This window comes from Amphimedon queenslandica, unplaced genomic scaffold, assembly GCF_000090795.2.
Source record: "Amphimedon queenslandica unplaced genomic scaffold, v1.1 AMPQUscaffold_13324, whole genome shotgun sequence".
Taxonomy (NCBI): domain Eukaryota; kingdom Metazoa; phylum Porifera; class Demospongiae; order Haplosclerida; family Niphatidae; genus Amphimedon; species Amphimedon queenslandica.
The window spans coordinates 47,570-68,034 of NW_003546440.1; the positions used below are offsets into that span (position 1 = coordinate 47,570).

At 33.5% G+C, this 20,465-nt stretch overlaps 3 protein-coding genes across 3 annotated transcripts in view; 1 reads left to right on the forward strand and 2 right to left on the reverse strand.

Moving 5' to 3' along the window:
• The first annotated feature begins 3,170 nt into the window (after positions 1–3,170).
• On the forward strand, positions 3,171–13,742 carry LOC109583123 (hemicentin-1-like). The gene is made up of 25 exons (XM_019998317.1): positions 3,171–3,186; positions 3,295–3,633; positions 3,693–3,965; positions 4,012–4,302; positions 4,348–4,695; positions 4,806–5,096; positions 5,737–6,039; positions 6,097–6,447; positions 6,500–6,778; positions 6,831–7,160; positions 7,204–7,527; positions 7,578–7,922; positions 7,982–8,287; positions 8,346–8,705; positions 8,839–9,186; positions 9,291–9,608; positions 9,703–9,990; positions 10,095–10,382; positions 11,447–11,638; positions 11,923–12,018; positions 12,097–12,390; positions 12,471–12,532; positions 12,586–13,088; positions 13,141–13,170; positions 13,269–13,742. The coding sequence occupies exons 1-25, from the start codon at positions 3,171–3,173 to the stop codon at positions 13,654–13,656; spliced, it is 6,963 nt and encodes a 2,320-aa protein (XP_019853876.1). The 3' UTR covers positions 13,657–13,742.
• Positions 13,743–13,816: 74 nt separating this feature from the next.
• Positions 13,817–17,462, reverse strand: LOC109583131 (uncharacterized). Its single transcript, XM_019998332.1, has 10 exons — positions 17,339–17,462; positions 16,162–17,289; positions 16,019–16,117; positions 15,873–15,971; positions 15,759–15,824; positions 15,171–15,706; positions 14,973–15,122; positions 14,623–14,923; positions 14,180–14,569; positions 13,817–14,135 (listed from the first exon to the last, which is right to left on the reverse strand). Exons 1-10 carry the CDS (start codon positions 17,373–17,375, stop codon positions 13,819–13,821), a joined length of 3,123 nt encoding a protein of 1,040 aa, XP_019853891.1. The 5' UTR covers positions 17,376–17,462; the 3' UTR covers positions 13,817–13,818.
• A 184-nt stretch (positions 17,463–17,646) lies between these two features.
• LOC105313306 (EF-hand calcium-binding domain-containing protein 7-like) overlaps positions 17,647–20,465 on the reverse strand; it is a 17,461-nt gene continuing 14,642 nt past the window's right edge. Inside the window, exons 10-14 of the mRNA XM_019998320.1 lie at positions 19,940–20,079; positions 19,121–19,278; positions 18,414–18,635; positions 17,940–18,047; positions 17,647–17,871 (exon numbers count right to left, since the gene is read on the reverse strand). Coding sequence (XP_019853879.1) covers positions 17,797–17,871; positions 17,940–18,047; positions 18,414–18,635; positions 19,121–19,278; positions 19,940–20,079 — 703 coding nt within the window. The 3' untranslated portion in view covers positions 17,647–17,796. The remainder of the gene's footprint in view (positions 17,872–17,939; positions 18,048–18,413; positions 18,636–19,120; positions 19,279–19,939; positions 20,080–20,465) is intronic.

Consider the following 20,465-nt stretch of genomic DNA (forward strand, 5'->3'; position numbering starts at 1 on the left):
CTTTTCTCTATTTTTGTTTGGACATTCAGCTCCTGCTATAAAAGAGCGTTCAGTGACCTGCAAACCTGAATGCAATATTCCAAAGGGTCTATCCGTACTGAGCAGAGTAACTTATGACTTTGTAAGTTTGATGATACATAGGACTCTACTGTATTTATAATCTTTCTCTTATTATCTAGATTGGTAAATTTGATGCCAACAATACCAATGCGGCAAACACTGTTGATGCCATAGCATCATTTATTAGAGTTCATAATCAAACATCCAAGGAAGCAGATGCAAGTACAGCTCTCGTGCATGTTGCAAAATTATTGGAAGATCATTTCTGCTTAAAGGTATATACTATTTACTTAATTTTACAAGGCAGCTATTGACATTTATATTTTTGATATTAGATGAATGAGACTATTGAGCAAGAGTTCTTGTGCTCACCAGTGGAGTGGATGAAATTTAAACTTTTACAAGGGGTTCGTGAAGAATTTGAAAAGCTCCTTAAAGACAAGTTCACTGAAAAATTTGATCGTAGATGTTCTGATTCTGATTGTGGTTATAGATGTGACTGGCTTGAATCTAAATCTATCCCCTATAAATTTAAATGTGATGTCTTTGCTTCTGTTTCCTGTAAGTGTAACGCGACTCTGGCTCAATAAAGAAAAGACAAAGGAAAACTTTCAGTTTATGATTACATTTGTACCGATATGTTATAATTTAAATTAATTCATTATTTATATCACTTCAGATTTTTGCGGTATACCGCCATATGACTTATAAAATTTAACACTTGAAATTATGGAGATTTATACTATTATTCTGACTTCTTATTTTTAATTTATCATTCCTTTGCCCATGCAACTTCAAAGGCTTGACCCATGCATTCTCATCACTATAAAAGTGCATACCAGGTAGCCTTGGAGTCAGTATTCACCTTGTGTGACATCATGAAGCTCATTACTCTTATTTGTGTTACAGTTTTATCATGTGAGAGCTTTGTACTTGCTACCAGGACTCAGTCTAATACTAGAATTGCCCAATGCAGTGGCTCTATTGCTCAACAAGAAGATAAGGAAATGAGATTCATTCTTGAATGGAGAACAGATAGTGATTTAAGTGCTGTGGTCCTTAGTCTTTCTTCTCACGCAAACAGGAGTGATTGGATTGGTATTAAACTACTCAGTGACATTGATAATGTCAGTAAATATAAAAGCCTGTGCAAGTATATGTAGGATGTAGCAATAATTAGATGTACAGCCCTACAAAACAATATTCATCACATTTATAACCTTATTTTTATTGATTGATATAGATTAAAGAGCATATCATAATTGCTGGTGTAGACTCCAATGGAAAGACCTACTTGAGTTACAGTTTAGCTGATGGAATTGCATCAAAAGAGTACATTAATAACATTACGTCGTCAAATTAGATTTTTGTTTATCCTATTTTTAGATTTTTCGAAACAAGCACAATGCCTATTGATGTATATAAAAGGATAAAATTTTCTTGGGACAGTTCTAAACTGAATATGCAGTATTTTATAGATTCAGAAGTTACAGTTCAGAAGGTGCTTGCAGGGAAGTCTTTTTACTCAACAAATTCTTCAAAAGAGCTTGTGTACAAGGTTCTTATGGAAAAAGAACTGGATCTTCAGCTATCACCAAAGCTGTGTTCATCACTGGGTATGTGTTTTGACTAGGCGTAATAAATTTTTATACAAAGCAATGATTGGCATTTTTGACTTAATGAAGCCTAGCTCATGCAACTCATATATAAGACAACTAGTACACTGTGGGGTCAAACCTTATTAATGGGGTTAATAGTTTCCTTCATTGTGGAATGATGAATAACTCTATGCTTGTTTATATTTAGTAATGTTAGAGCACCAAAAGGGCCGTTTATACAGACGGGGAATAGGTAAGTATCATTTCCTCAAAATAATCAATTACTGTAATTCATTTTTAAAATTAGATCAAGGACTAATGATAAGTAAGAATTTTATGATTGATTCTGCCTAGTTTACACTCTTTTGCAGTGCCAAATATAGAAATATCGAATTACGAAAACAAGTCAATCTTTTATCCTGGAGCACCTTTACTGTTACAGTGCTCTTTGAATCTGACTAATTATAGCTCCTTTTCACCAACAGTCACAAACCAGTGGATAAAAAACAACAGCATTATAACTAACTCTTCAAGGACATCACAATGCATCACAGTGTCTTCAGATATTTATGTTGCTGAATTATTCATTTATCCTCTTAATTCATCGACTGATGCTGGAGAGTACCAGTGCAATGTGACAGTTTGTGGTAATGATAGTGAATGTAGCAATAGCATCAGTGAAGCCTTACTAGTTGAAATAAGTGGTAAGTGCTATTATGACATTGGTCTTATTGCATTATGCTTGATGTTCTCATACCCACATGCTCATGCACTCAAGCATGTGCTGAATATTAGACAATGCAGAACCTTATGACAGTTTTAAATTATTGTTTTAGAAAAAATTAAGGGCTCTGACTTTATGCCTAAAACATATCCATCTCATTTTTATTGTGATGTGCTATTACGCTAATCATGCAGGTGGCTACTTTTAAGCTCCTTTTATATTTCTTTTTTGTAGATCTTCCACCATTATCAGTGGATCTGGAGCTGATAAGCACCAGCTCTTCTTTCTTCCTATTACAATGTAATGTATCCACTGATGATCGGTTAATATTCATGCCAAAAATCGAATGGTTTTATTCTGGAAGTCTCCTTTCAACGTCTTCTAATACTATTGAGAGTCTTGAAGTATCAGACCCAATGCCTGGTACATATACTTGTCAGGCTAGTATAGAAGTTGATGAATTTATGATTTCGTTTTCAAAGAATGCAAGCTACATTCTGCTGCCAGGTATGGCTTTAGGTTGATGTGGTTACATAATCAAATTAAGTTTCCTTTTATAGAAGTGTTACCAGTTACTGTGTCAGCTATGACTGAGCCAACATTTGGGGTTGAATATAAGCTGGTTTGTATTGTCAATGTTTCCTCTAATGTCTCAGTCAATGTGGATTGGTTTGATGAGTCTGGTTCACAAATACAATCATCATCATCATCATCACTGCATATAACAAACACTGTATTGCCCAGTTACTTTAATTCCACTCTTACATTTAGTTCATTAAGTTTCTCTAATGCTGGCACCTACACGTGCTCTGCTAGAATCAGCAGTTTGGTTGAAAGTGATAATTATACCATACGGATCCAATGTAAATTAAATAATAGTTCTATTCTTCTTTAATTATTTTCTATGCATAGTGCCTCCATTTGAATTGGGTGATATTACGCGAGACTATTATGGTACCTTGTACAGTGGGACTCCATTGGCACTTACTTGCAGCCTCAACTTAAGTACTATTGATACAACCTTTAGTGTCACTAATGAATGGATTCATAATGAAGAAGTGGTGTCAAATACTTCTAGAGTCAAGCAGTGCATAACTGAGATAGCTACTAATGTATATAATGCAACACTTTACTTTTATCCTCTCAACAGTACCATTGATGATGGAGAATACAAATGTACCTTTAGCATTGGCTCTAATCTACTCTTGAGCAACATTAGTAGCAATGTATCAACATATCTTTTATATGAAGGTTAGCTAATTCTTTATTATAAAAAAGATATATATACTACTGTTGCATCATGTATACAGAGCTAGGACTACCCTCAGTGGCTCTCAGTATAATAAATGAGAGTAGAGTACAAAGTGTATTGCAATGCAGAGTGACTGGAGTGAGCTCAAGGCTATTGGCAATCCCAGAGTTGCAGTGGTTTAAAGAGGGAGAGCTGATCTCATCAAGCTTCAACACAATTGAAAACCTAGGAGTGCCTTTTTCAGGCTTATACAGATGTGCAGCCACACTCACCATCAGTGATATCAACAGTACAGTAGCATCCTTTGCAACTTATGACGTCATCATTCAAGGTATGCTCATATTTACTTCTCAGATATGCTAATTTTATGTCTGCAGGCACATTAAGGGTTTCTGTTTTTGAGAGAGGCAATCAGTTGTTTGATGATAACCTTGAGCTTGTGTGTACTGTGAATGGGTCTTCCTCTTCTAATGTTAGTTGGTATGATCCTAGTGGAGCTCAAGTACTAGATGCATCATTGATTTACGTCGTGACAAATTCTGAAGAAGATTCTGTGATTTCTGTTTTGAAATTTTCTTCGTTGAGATTTTCAGATAACGGAGAGTATCAGTGTCTTGCTCAATTGGATTTGTATATTGCAAGTGAAAGTATTAATGTCTCAGTACAATGTAAGATAAAAGTTTTTTATAATTTTATTCCTTTTTTGTATATAGTACCTGAGTCCTTAGACGTAGAGATTACACAGGACTATACCGGTCTATTATATACAGGAACACCTCTTACCCTTATATGCAGTCTAAACTTGACTGCCATTGACACTAATATAACAGTTTATAGTCAATGGATAAGAACCAGTCAAAATGCTAATATACAAACTGATTCTAGACTCACTCAATCTCTATCAGAGATATCTACCAATGCATATGAGTCAGTTTTGACTTTTAATCCTTTAGACAGTTTGGTAGATGGTGGAGAGTACATTTGTCTCTTTACAGTAAGCACTGATGATGTCGTAACTGAGGATAGAACTGGTAATACCTCAATTCAACTCTCAGTAAATGGTATGTAATGAAACTTACTTCAAGCAAATGTCGTTATTTTCTGTATTATGTATTTTGTGTAGTGACCCTATTATTTGTGCTAATTAACCTTATTTATAACTTTTTTGTAGATGCTCCTCCTTTATTTGTCAATCTTGTCCTACTCAACATTAGCTCCAGTGAAGTATTGCTAGAATGTTCTGTTACTAGTATCGATAGATTGATAGCTACACCACCAACACTAGAACTGATATTCTCTGATGCTGTCCTATATACATTGACTGGTAGTAGCAGTCAAATATTCAGACTGGACCGTGTTCAAACTTTGTCTGGTGTGTATAAATGCAATGCTGAGGTTACAATTGTTGGTCTTAATGATGTCACTGTTAATGGAACAGGAGATAATCATTTAATTATACCAGGTATACTGTTAATTTTTTTGTGATGCATTACATGTTTTTATGCTGTTTTGAGGAAATTCTGATCAAAAATAAAGTTTTAGCAATTTTAAAATTTGCTCAAAAATTTTACAAGAGACAATAAAATAGTACAGAGTATTTTGTCAAAAATGGCTAGAGTTCTCCATTTTTATATTTTTTCTGATACATATACATGTCTTTATGCTAAGTATAAATTTGAACTCAAAATATGATTTTTTATAAATTTTTGAAATTGCTTAAAATCGGACAAAAATCATGGGTTAGTTCATCAAAAGTGACCACAAGAAAATCCTCCATTTTTATAATTTTTCCTAATATTAAATTTGAGCTGATTACAATCAAAATTAGACTTTGTAGAATTTTTGAAAATTTCTCAAAAAATCTAGCCAAAGACCATTGGCAGAGTGTTTTGTGAAAAACAACTTCCAAAGTTTTTGTATTTTTCTGATGCATGTACTTTAGAAAGTTAGATCTGATTCCACTCATCAATAGATTTTTAGAAATTTTTAAAGTTGCTCAAAAATTTGACAAAAGACTATGGGCCATACTGTATTTGTAAACCACACTATATACATTCATAATACAATAATTTCTAAATCTGACAATGTTCCTTTTTTCATAGATATATTAGATATTGATTTATCTGTCACAGATGAGCCATTGCTTGGTAATGAGTACAGTTTAGTATGCACTGCCAATGGTAGTATTACACCTCTAATTCATTGGTACGATGAAAATGATGAGCCTCTCAATACAACTACTGTGTCTGTTACTACCATTGCCCCTGCTTTGATATCAGTTGTGTCTGTGTTAACATTCAATCCACTGAGACTATCAAATGGAGGGCATTATCGATGCTCTGCTATCCTTGCTAATGGAAACAGTACATTAGTAGAAAATGATACTGTTATGGTATTAATACAATGTGAGTTTAAAATGCATTAAAAAATAACAACCATCATTATTTTGTTTATTGTTTTAGTACAATCGTTGCCAGTCCTCTTATCCCTTGATTATGATGGACAACTATATACAGGAACACCACTCATCTTGTCTTGTTTTCTTAACATTAGCTTCATTGAGACGAGTGTATTGACTGACACCCAATGGACAATAAATGAGCTTGATATTTTATCAGTGAACCAGTCTAGAGTCATACAAAAGGACATTGAATTTGCTGATAACGTATTCAAGTCGTCTCTTGAGTTTAATCCATTGAACAGTGTAACTGATAATGGAGAAGTTGTCTGTAGTTTTACTGTCAGTCCTTCTACTGGAGGAGAATATTTTGTAAATGCTACAACAAGAGCAGCATTTAATATTTCAGTAAATGGTAAGGAGTATTATAGTAATGCATATGTATTAATTATATTTATTTTATATAGCACTTGCTTACCTTGGTGTGGATATTTCATTAAGTAGTAATGGCACTTTAGCTACAGTGCAGTGTATTACTAGTACCATTGACAGACTGATTGCCAATCCTGTATTAGAATGGTCATATCCTTCAGATGCTTTAATAGTCTCCAGTACAGCAAATAGTCTTACTTTTAATCCACTCCTAACATCTTCTGCTGGTCAGTATGCCTGCACAGCATCAATCATCATTGATAGCATCAACTTTATCATACAAAACAGCTCTACTCTTAATTTTACACTGCAGAGTAAGTGACATGAAAGTATAACATTTCATTCATGTAATTCTTATCTTTTTAGTACCAAGTCCTACAGTCAGTATCACTGCTAGTCCTTCAGTGGAAGTATTTCATGATACAGTACTGAATCTAACATGCACTGCTACACTATCAGATCACATTGATTCACCGGTTGAGATTATTTTCGAGTGGTTTGACTTTGACGATAGAATAACAATTGAAACTATAATTAGGAGCAATGGGTCTCATTTTGAAAGCAGTGCACTTATTTATCCTGAGCAATACAGTGGTTTCATCATCAGGAATTATACTTGTAATGTTACCATATCATCAATGAGCCATTACCTAATAGATGCTATTAATTCTTTCACTATTCCCATTACTGTACAAGGTAAGGTATAATTGATAAACAATATTTTATTTTTATTCAATAGAGCTTCCTTCTTTTGCTCCATTGATTGAATCAACTGGCAATCCAGTTTTTGGTGAAGAGCTATTTCTCAATTGTTATGTGACTCTTGTCAATGAGCTAAGAATGCAACCAAACATTTATTGGCAAAAGATTGACAGTGATACTAATGAGACTTTGATGCTATCCGGACAAGAATACAGCATGGGACTCCTAAAGGGAATCACATTAACTCTGCCTAATCTGTCCTTTGATTCTAGAGGCTTGTACATTTGTGGAGTCAAGTATGTGTCACCAAGCAGCAACACGAGTGAAGTAACGCATGAAAATTATACAGTCACATTAAAAAGTATGTCACTTTCCTTTAAAATATTTTAATATTATAATTTAATTTTATAGTTCCACCAGTTACTGCTTTTATATTATCTGAGTCTACTACTGAGAGGATTGCTGGAACATTCTTTGAGTTGAAATGCTTATTAAATACAACATTCCTGGACTCATTCAATTCATCATTATTCCCAGTATCCAGTCAATGGCTACACAATAACAGCATGGTCAATTCTGATAGGGTCACTGGTCATATTGATAATGATAGTAATGGGTTTTACAGGACCACATTAGTCTTTTATCCATTGGATACCAGTGACTCTGGTATATATCAGTGCTCACTAACAGTTGGGATTGAGGATCAATATGTACAAACTACACAAGTTAATACCTCAACAACTTTATATATAAGAGGTATGTCTAAAATGATATTAGATGCTTTGTTTTAATTATGATTTTAATTTATTTTATAGATGTCCCTCCTCTCAATGTCACCATTACTTCATCAAGCAATGAGAGGTCATTAGGTAGACCATATTCATTAACATGCAGTGTACCATTGATCGATGGATTTATATCATTGCCAACATTACAATGGTATAATGATAATGATGACCTTCTTGAGTCTTCAGTGGAAGATGCTAATGGCTCTCTCACACTTTCATTTGAATCACTGAATTCAACTCATGCTGGAGTGTATAAATGTTCTTTATCACTATCAGTTCCACAAATTGATATTTATCTTAATACAAGTGCTTCAGAAAACATAACTATTCAAGGTAAATATAGTAATTATTATTTTTTATTATTCACTTCTACAATATTTTTATTCGTAAGTTCCTCAGCCACATTTAGCAATGGAGTTAGAGAGAGCAGGCAACCTTGTTTCTGGTACTCATTTCTCAATAACATGTTTGATTACTCTATCATTATCAAGTCTTCACACAGTACCTACTGTTAGTGTCTTTTGGAGTAAGGACTATACTAACATTACCAATGACAGCAGTCGAGTATTTATATCGCAGTTGATTGAAAATGTGAATCAAAGTGAATATCAGTCTATACTTGTATTCAAGTCTCTCAGCAGTGATGTTGATTCTGGAAATTACACTTGTAGAGCTCAGGCTAGTATTGGGGATGATGATTTCATTGAGGATTCAATAGTTGCTGCTGATTCAGTTACCATTAATGTTACAGGTAATGTAGTTCAAATGTAAATTCTAAGACACAAGGTCAAAAACTATATTTTGTAATTTACAAGAAAATTATAACATTGCTGCATGCATTAACTGAAATAAATTTATTTATTTATTTTATTTTTGTGTAATAGATCCTACCATTCCTGAACTTCTTGTAGAACCAACACAGTTCACTGGTTTGGAGAGTACTTGTGCTGATTCTTATCCTCATGATAATGTCACGTTAATCTGCTCTGCAACTTTCCCTTCTCTATTGGTGGATAGTGACACAGTAACATTTAGTCTTACCTGGTATCACAACAACAGTTTCTATGCTACAAATATAAGTGTATTAAACAATGGGCTCACACTGACCAGTAGCTTATACATAGAAATGGCAGGCTTGTCAGATTCTGGCACATACCAGTGCAAGGCTAGTATTGCTTTCCTTGAGTCTAGTAATGTAACAAGATCAGAGGAAGCTGTGATTGCAATAAAAGGTATGAATAGTATTGTATTATAGTAGCTTTATTGTGTAGTATGTTTCTAAGTATATCTAATCACTTAATTACTCATTTTTATGTATTTATGTACACTACTATAGGTAGTTCACTCCCACATCCAGTTGTAGTAGAGGATTATATTTCAACATCTACAAGTGTCTCTATTACTTTCAGGGTACCATTGGTTGTCTACACACAGGAACATTATAAACTATTGTATGAAGGGTTTGAGTTTCAGACTCATACTAGCCTCAGTAATGAGGTTATTGGTAATACTGACATTACCGTATTGAATGAAAGCTATACCATTGAAATAGATGGACTGGAGGAGAATCATAGTTATAATTTCTCTGTAATTTCATACAGTTGTGTTGGAAATACATCAAGTTCAACTGTCACTTTTACTACAAAAGAATCAAGTATGTCACAATGCATGGACTATACGCATTAACAATAGCATTGCGTTATTTATAATCTTAAAATATATGCAATATTATTGTTGTTTTATTTTAGTTCCCAATGGTTCTCCTTCCAATTGTACATTAATGGAAGTGTCTTCACGTTCTGTGACATTGATTTGGAATGATGTGTCTGATATAGATCAGAATGGAGAATTGACTGGTTACAACGTTACCTGTCAAACTGGAGAAGGCTCTGTTCTGTCACTAAATGCATCAACTAACAGCATCACTATACAAGGATTGAGCCCTTATACAATGTACCAGTGCAATATTGCTGCTGTCAATAGAATCGGACAAGGACCTTTTTTAGAAAATTGTTTGTTCAGGACGTCACAAGAAGGTTTGCTTGCAAATAATATTTATATAGCTACAAGTGTTCATAAAGGCCACTGTTTTTTTATAATCATTTTAGATTGTTGTAATAATAGTTCTTTTATCTTTTAGCACCCAGTGATTCACCTACTAATGTGACTCTATCATCATCTACATCATTCTCACTGGAGTACAAGTGGTCACCACCAAACACTCCCAATGGAAATATTACTCATTACACTTTACTATTCCTTTTCAATAATGGCAGTCAGCCGCTAACTGTCGTGCTTCCTGACTATGTTCTATCTTATAATCTTACTGGTTTATCACCTTATCAACTTGTTACACTGAATATTTCTGCTGCCACATCAATAGGGAATGGGCCTGCTGGTCTCCTTTCAAACAGAACTGATCAATACAGTACATTTCTGATACATGTACATTATACATGTACTTATGTTGCATAGAAAGTTTGAGCCGGTTTTGATCAAATTCGAATTTTTTAGAAATTTATGAAGTTATCAAAAAATTAGGCCAAAGTCCCTGTACTATAAAGTTGCTCAAAAGTTGGGCAAAAGTCCCTGTACTATAGTACAGTGTCTCGAGCCAAATTTTGCCAAAATTGAAAGGCAAAGAATTCTGCATTTTTCTAAATTTATCTAATACACATACATGTTCTTATGTTGTGTAGAATGTTTGAACTAATTCCGATCAAATTTGGATTTTTTACAAATTTTAAAAGTTGCTCAAAAGTTGGGCAAAAGTTCCTGTACTACAGTACAGGGTCTTGGGCCAAATTTTGCCAATATTGAAAAAGAGGGAAATTTGCATTTTTATAATTTTATCTCATGCATATACATGTTTTTATTTTGTGTAGAAAGTTTGAACTTATTCTGATCAAATTTGGATTTTTTAATGAATTTTTAAAGTTGCTCAAAAATTGGGCAAAAGTCCCTGTACTATAGACATTAGTACAGGGTCTTGGGTCATATTTTGCCAATATTGCAAAGGAGGGAATTTTGAAATTTTATAATTTCATCTAATACATACATGTGTATATATGTTATTATGTTGCATAGAAAGTTTGAACTGATTCCAATCAAATTTAGATTTTTGTAAATTTTTTGTTCAAAAATTTTACCAAAATTGAAAAGGAAAAATTCTCCATTTTTATAATTTTATCTGATACACATACATGTTATTATGTTTCCTAAAAATTTTGAACTGGTTCCGATCAAATTTGGATTTTTTATAAATTTTTAAAGTGGCTCAAAAACTGGGCTAAAGCCCCTTAGAATCTCAGACCAAATTTTATTAAAGGCCTTTATACGCTACCCCACATGTTGCTAGCAACAAGTTGCCTAGTGTATGAAGGCCTTTTAGATATAAAAAGGAGAGAATTCTGCAATTCTATAATTTATTTATGTATCCATAATATACATGTAAAAATAATAATTTTAGCCACATTTTTTATTCCATACCAGGGCCTGGTAGAGTGAATGATCTACAGGTGGTTGTGTTGAATGTCAGTGCTGCTAGAGTAGTATGGAGTGCAGTTGAACTTAGTGAAAGGAATGGAATTATAACGTCTTATTTTGTCAATGTGACAACATATGATAATCTCATTATAGCATCGCAAGTAACTGACTCACTGGCAATTGTTATTACTGATTTAGGTAAGAATTCCCTGATGATATATATTGTGTTAAAATTGGCCCAGAATTACATGCATATTAAAAAGTATGCTATAATCACTAATCCACAATTTTCTGAATGTTTGAGCAGTTTTTGACAAATAATTTTTTTAATATGAACATTTTAAAAATTAGCCAATTTATAAAAGAAAGCAAAGGCTCTAGCCCTTAGTTTTTTTTAATGGCTCCAAAATCACCCTCAATTTTTATTACTTCATTTTTGTATAGCATAATAATGTAACCTTGTACAATGTTTAAATTTTTAGAGGCATTAAAGCCATTTATAGTTAATGTGAGAGCTATCAATGGTGCTTCAGAGAATGGCCTTAATTCTCAACTCACATTCTTCACTGCAGAAGGCAGTAAGCAAGATTAATTATTTTTATGCTTGATGATTGCTCTAAGTTATTATTACTATAATTATTCATCATTTTTATTAGCTCCTCCTGCACCGAAGAACATCACTGCTAATAGACTCAATGGGACACACATGCTTATATCTTGGGAACAAATCTCAATAACAGAAGCCAGAGGCTTCATCAAATTCTACCGAATCATATTACAAGTCCTCAGTACTAGTAGGAGAAGGAGACAAACACTGACATATGAAGTACCTGCTAATACTAGCAGTGCTGTTTTGGGTGATCTTAATCCTAGTTTGAGTTATACTGTACTAGTTGATGCTACTACCAATGCTGGCCCTGGATCACCTGCTTCTGCACCTAATTTACCAGGTAATAACAATATTAAATCAGAATTTATGTAAATTTAGTCAGGTAATATAAATTTGTATTTATGTTTTGTGTACTTTTAGCTCCAACTTCATCATTATTTCAAGTTAAAGCTGGTGATTTCCATTCCTGTACCGATATAATAGTTAGTGAACTATTAGCATACAATAATTATTGCATTCCTTTTTATCAATACAGACTAATAGTGAAGCTACATTGAAGAACTTCTTTAAAAGCTCACTCATTGATGTCATCAACAATACTTGTCAGTGTAATTTTGAGAGTGATTATATCACTGATGACAGAATCATCTGCGATGAGACAGCACTCTCTAAAATAACATACAGAGGAAGAATAACAACCTTTAAAAATATATCATCTAATCAATTGATATCCATCATGCAGGAATGGATAGACACTGCACCCACTGTACCTTACTCTCTTGCTGTCATATCATTTGATTCAAGCTGCCCTGTGGAGATTGACTCATTTGATGTACCTTTATGTGGTACACAATTGAGTATTACTTCTATTACCACTAGTATTAGTCCGACATCAAGCTCAGTGCCTGCTACTAGTAATACTGCTCAGTCATCGTCTATTGTAGCCCCAGTGTCTGCAGTTGTTGGTGTACTCTTGATTGCTGGACTAGTACTGGCAATTGTAATTGTATTGATTGTATTGGTTCGAAAGAGAAAAAGGTAAGAATTAATAAATTTATGCTAAGGATAATATTTTTTAAAAACTTTTTAGAAGCCATAATTTTAAAGAAGGAGGAAAGAAGTAAGTTACATTTAAATAAGTTTTTAGCTAGCTTTTATTAATCCCTGCCTTACTGCATGATGCATGTACATATAATCATTTTAATTCTTTTACAATAGTTTTTCCATGACACTTGCTAATGCTGCTTATGCTTCACGCTCGCAAATTTTCAGTAATACTCTACAACGACCCTTGCCACCAAATCCAGTAATGGAATTACAAAAGATCGATCAAGAAGATGAGATTTACGAGCATCTAGACAATGATCCAGGAGTGAAGGAATCTGCATTTAAAGATAAAGACGTCAAAAACTGTGAACTCTTTGAAAATACTTATGCAGGTAATGATAGTGGAAAGGAGGGGCAGGAGCCACCAACATACATGGAGGTGATTGGTGGCATTGCTGGTGGTAAAGAGACTGTGAAGCCTGATGGAACTGATGCTGCTGGTCCCATTGATATTTCTAATGCCCTGAGCAAGATTGATGATGACCATGACTATGCATAATAAGTTTGAATTCATGCTACTAATTTTAATAATAAAAGGCTGTCTTGTTTCTTTATAAAATAAGTTGTTTATTTAAAACTTTAAAACAATTATAAAATAATTATTAATGACTTAGCATCAGCAGCGAAATAAGAAATGACACACAACATGTATGTTATAATATTAACTGGAAGCATACTCTGCTGCCTCTGTATTAGTGGTAAGATGCTTCATGACATTCTGAGCTACTTTGCTAGCTCCAATAGCATCAGACTGAAGTACCTTAATGACAGTACTCCATGTGTATGCATCAGGACCATTATCTTTCCATCTGTTCAGAATCACAATGAACCTTACCAAAGAATCGTGATAATCGACATAAAGACTCCTCAAGAAACCATCATCCAAATGAAGTGCTGTTCCAAATTCATAAAACTTGTCTTGAATCTTCACAGCTACCAAGTTAATAAGATCAACCATATCAGGAGGAGAATCAGCTTCTATAAGAGTATCATAAATTGTATAATGTGAAATGCTAACTTACTTGGTATTTTGTGTTGAATGTCCTCAAAATTAAGATGATATTTATTACAGAGCTTACAGTAAACTCCCTTATAATGGTCTTCTTTATCTTCAGGTTCTGGTTCAGGTGTAGAAGGAGATTCAAAATGATCTTTGACTCTGTGTGCTAAATCTTCAAAACCAATCTTGACCAAAGCTGCTGCTAAAGGCTCCCACGATTCTGATCTATTCTGATCTCTCCACTGTATTATAACTTTCCTGATTGGTTGAACAGAATTAGTGCTTGTTAGTTCAATGTCCTGCAGCTGACCAAGGGTAAGACCTAATCTGTATCCAAAGTCGAACCATCTTTCTCTTAGACCTCTTTCACTTGTAATAATGCTAAGACAATCTCCAAACAATAAATCACTTGCTAAAATTGAAGAAAGCAGTGACTTTTTAATTTTTTTAATAAATTGTACCTACCATATGTCATTAGATCAATACCAGATCTAGTACTACTTGCAGATGAAGCTGGAGAAAGAGGTAATTCTAGAGAACCTTCTAACAGGATTGTATTTTTTACAGGAGGATAAACTTGATTGAATCGAACTATCACTTTTTCACTTCTTTCAACTACTGCATCTGATGTAAACTGTATTCTGAAACGAGGAGGATAAGAGAGAAGATCTTCCAGCATTTCGAGTCGTTCAAGTTCATCTTCAGTCACTTCTGCAGCATTTTCACATCCCATCATTTGATAATAATCGATATCTTGAATAGAAATCTATAAGTATAATAGTAGATCTAATGGCACATTTATTAGTTAAACATACATAGTCTTTGGAAAACCCGACTTCTTCTCTTTTCCAACCAGGGACACTATGTGGCTCAAAAGATAGTGATACTTGACCATCACCAGTAAATGTGACTGGTTCATAAAATGATATTTTAAATCCTTCTTTAGCACACTGCTCTTCAACAACCTATATAAATGTAGTTTGACCTGTTATTCATTCATTTTTAATACACACCTTCTTGCAGCCTTTTTGTTGGCATAGAAAAATAAATTGTACTAATAATTCCCTTCCATTTTTCTTATCAGCTCGTGCTATCAAATACCTCCTGGGTATGGATTTGTATTTTCGCTTCTGGATAGCAACACAGTTAGAACAAAAGTGAGAGGACAAAATTTTAAATAACCCAGGTGAAACTTGAACTTGTATTCCATAACTTTCCTGGAAAGTTATAACATCAGAGCAGTCATCATCACGAGCTGTTAATACTGTGAATTGCTGTAGATTAACTTCACTGGAAATAGCAATATGATGTGGAATGTACAGTTCTGCACTTTTATCCAGCTTTTGGTCAATGTGTACCCATACAATAGGAGTGACTGGTACATAATCACCAAACTTAAACTTATCACTGAAGAGACATACTCCAAACCATACAGTAGCTGACTCTTGTACTGCTCCCTCTGGAATAATGAGAGTCACTCCATACTGACTACAGTGATACACTAAACCACTCCTGTCTAATGATAGCTTTTGTAGCTCACCAAATGCATCTGGAGTGAACAACAAAATTATAATTTTACTCCTGATTAGCAATCACCATACTTTTCATTTTTATAAGTAGCCTATCATTGACTATATAACTGTTAAACATTTGGTCACTAGTTTTCCCTGTGCTTTAAATTAAAAGCATGAATATTATACATAATGATTACTTACAATACATTGGTTCCATCACAGATTCCATATCAATTTGAGGCACAGGTAATGTTGGAACATCATTTTCACATGACTCTAGCAATACAGTTTGTACTAGACCTATTAAGTTTCTTGATTAATAATAATAAAGGTGCATGTTATTTTACCTGCTTGTACTTCAACAATTGGTAATTGACATGCATTTCTCTGTGCAATTGGTTCTATTAATGCATGCATTGAACTGGTTGAAGTAGTAGACTCATCATCTGCAATATTAAAAGGTATAATTTACAGTTTTAAAGAATTTTACCTGATGGTTGATTTTCAGTAGAGAGCAGATCAATAAATTGTACTGAGGAGGAAAGTCTTTGGGATGTTGAAGCTCTATTTCTTAAGCATTGCAAACAAGTTAAGTTTACTCTCATGCTTTTCAATTTAGAGCTAATGTTATGAATACAGTTAGAAAGTCTTTTTCTATTGTGGCACATACAAAAACAAACCAGAGTGACCAATATCATAATTATGGTTAATGTTATAACTACAATAACACTACTGGAGCTTAATTCATTTGTAACTTGTAGACTTGTAGAGTTATAGTGAATAGAAGTTTTATTTACTGGTTTGACAAGAAAATAAGTAGTTGTTTCATGACTACAACTTGTTTTGCATACATCAACTGAACAGATCAAGACACTACTACAATTGGTTTGCTTTTGAAGTCCAGTAGTATTATAATATACTTGTACAACAGAAGCATTGGCTTGTACAGTAACACCACTCTGTAACTGTATACCAACATAATACACTCCAGGATTTTTTATGTTAAAGGAATGTGAAACGGTTTTAGTTGTTCTTTCCTGTGTCACTTCTGGTATAAAAAAACAATGCGAATCATTATATGTAACATTATTTTGTATTAGCATCAGAAAATCGTTGTAACATGTTTCATTTGTAAAAAGATAGAGGCAAGCTGGATAAACAATGCTAATACTTCTTGTCAAAATTATCGTTATGTTGTACATAATTGAAGACCCAGAGAGCAAATAAATAGGCTCATTACTTTCAAGGTAATTAAAATCTCCTCTGTATACAGACTTTGATCGCTCTGACAGCAAGGGTAGTTGCTGCAGTGGAAGGTAGTCTGTGATAGTTGATGGAATATCATTGGATAACAGGATAGTATATGGTTCTTCATTTGAATAAAATGTTACTGTTGATGACGTTTGTGACCTGATTGGTACAAGCAAAGAGCTGTTGCCTAGTTTATCACCAATTTCAATTTCAAGAGAATGAAAGTCAGGGTTTTTTCCAGTTGAATTAGGTATTAAACTTATCGTTACAAGCAGTAATACAAAAATTATAATCGCAAGAACAATCATGGCAATGAACTGAATCAAACACAACTGTATAGTAACCCTCATAAGATGTCTAGAATGATCTATTGGTTCATGAAAGGTAATAATTTTACATTTATCTATCCATCTTACTTCTAGAATAAATAGATCTAATGCTTTCAGATTCCATCTTTTGTTTTAGGTATCTATTCCAGTTGTTAAGTGATCAAAATCTTATCTTGTCCTAGTTTTGTTAGCACTCAGCATGATGTCATAATAGCATCACCCAACATCATGTGATTTTGTTGTTGACATAGAGGGTACATTCCTAAGATTGTTTTCACCACAATTCACTATGCTTTCAGACGAAGTCAACAAAAAGTGTAATAATAAATCTACTAGTATTAAAACTAGATAAATGTACAGTATAGCAAGCAAATTCAAAGCCAGTGATTTGTGAATTTATTTACATTTCATTCATAAGGTTATAAAGGGGTAAATAAGACTATTGGTGTGTGGGCGTGACCTTTACAATTTAGTTCAAAAAGGTTCAAAATTTTAAATTATAAAATCAATAGTCTATATAATATGCAGTTCAAGGTTCCTTCAATTTACTTCGTCTCTGATGCATTAAAAATAACTTCAAAAGGAGCTTTAAGATCCTTTGGCACCAAATGAAATGCAACCTTTAAATAAAATATAATAATAATAATGATAATAATAATAACAATTTATTATTTTAAGTATTTCTTACTTTAGTAGAGAGTGCTGGTACTGTCATAATGTATACTGGGGAATGAAAACTGCAAATAAAATTTGTACTTTGACTACAATCAACTTTTATAGTGACACTTTTATCGGTCTAGGAGCATAAAAAAAGACAAAAAAGTGAATGGAGGAGGGAGAGTTAAAGAAAAAATGTAGGCAAAGAGAGAAAGGGAGTGCTGAATGATACTGCTCTAGTGTGTGCAAGGCCACAAACTTCACCCATGTAGTAGGTGTGTCATTAAGGGAGGGTACCAGGTATGACTGATTGGAGAGGAGATACACAAATACACATATATTTATGGCAAATCTAATGATTTTAAGGCTGCAAAATTTGTGGCAGCCATTTCAAAATAGGCTGAATCCTACTTAGTAAGGCTAAAGTATTACTAATAACATAGTATTAGGTACAAATATGTATATAGCAAGGCCATTTAGGATATTACTCAAACACTGACTGTACCTTATTCTCAATGAATGTAGTTGCAATATTAGCCGGACTAACAAGTGTATAAGTTATCATTAGTGATTCATCAGCTCCATCTACTCTACCAGTAACTGATCCAGTACTCTTAGCTAGTGAAGCTAATGCTCTCTCAACGTGTTGTGCTGATGATAATTGTGATAATATCTCAATTTCACCTTCACATGATTCAGTGAATACTTCAAACTCAAAAGGACAAGCCTAAAACAAATAACATGTATATGTACATACTGAACTTTATTTTAGAATTTTTGTAAAGATAATACTAGAAAGAATGTAAAACATTGAGGGCTCCTCCTTCTGACCACACCTCCTAGTCATGCCCCCAAACGTACCCATACATACATGTACGTACATACATACATGTACATATAAAAATTCTCATAAGTAAGGGCTTTGCCCAATTAGTATAGTACATGTATGTACATGTAAAATACCGTATAGCGGGAAATTTTTGAGGGAGTTAAATTTGGCAAATTACTAAATTTTGGTGATTGGTAAATTTTAATTTCACGAATTAGTGGCCACGTGCCATTGAGCATACATAATTATAATGGCTGAAAATGGCTGTTTTTATTTTAGCAAATGGCTATCAAAATGCCAAATTCACCAAATTTAATTTCCTCCAAAACTTCTTAGTATACGGTAGTAATTTTACATGTACATGCATTTTTTTGTACATGTACCTTAGTCAATTTTAGTTGCTTGTTATAGCCCATTGCTAGTATGATATTCCTCAAGTACTGGATACCTCCTTCCAGACCTCTCTTTGCTGCTGACTCCTCATTGAAGAGCATAAACCCGCTCAGTAATAATTCAGAATCATCATTGACTTCATAATTCTCTATAAAAAGAAACAAATAACACTGTAGGACTGTGCATGTATGTGCAGAGTTTAGTGATAGATATAATTTACTAAATACTGTATAGCAAGAAATTTTGGAGGGAGTTAAATTTGGTGAATGGCTGAGTTTTGGTGATTGGCAAATTTTAATTTGGCGAATTTGTGGCCACGTGCCATTGAGCATGCGTATAATGGCTCAAAATCGCAGATTTTATTTTGGTAAATGGCTATCAAAATGCCAAATTTGCTAAATTTAGCTACTTCCAAAATTTCCTTTTATATGGTACATAATATAATCTTTTGCAGGTTCATAACTTAAGATTGGAATCAGCTTGAACTATATAGCATAAGGCCATAATCAAGAAAACTGACATAATATTCATAACTATAGTTGTTGGAAATGGCTGATCACAATAAATGTCAAATGATAGCACTAAATACTGTATAGTGCAAAATTCTTTAAGGGCTGCAAATTTTGCAAATTTGCCTAAAAATCTATTTCACGGATTTAATTTTTGCAAATTTATACCGTCTGCCATCTTGTGCCCTAATAATTTGATTTTCACGAAAGTAATTTTCGCAAATCTTCAAAAAATCACAAAATCTGCAAAATTTACAGTCCTTGAAAATTTTGCACTATATGGTACTGTACACGTGATACCTTGTATAGCCTTCCAGTATTCATCATTATCATCACTGTACTCCAGATTAGCTCTATCAAGGAAGAACTCTAACTCGTTCTGTGTAATGGAGTCACTCATATCAAGATCATGACGATGGAACAACTCAGTAAACACAGAGCTACAATAAAACAAATGAAGTATATCGCATATATGTAGCTAGAATCTTTCAAGGCCCAAAATTTTCATGAATTTCTTGTTTTATTAAAAATTCACAAAAATAATATCAATTTAATGCAGAGTTTAACATGGCCAAAAAGCAGAAAAATATTGCAAAAATTAAAACCACAAAATAAATTTTTGGATGAATTCATAAAATTTTTGGGCCATGACGTTTTCTTGCTATGCCAAAAACTAAATTTTGGAACTGAAACTCTAATGATCTCAATCTCTGTATAGTCAAGAGTACCAGTACTCAAATTCAATATACAAATATTTACACATATGTACATGTACATGTACATGTAATATGCATATAGACATACAGTACATTGTTGCATACTAAAA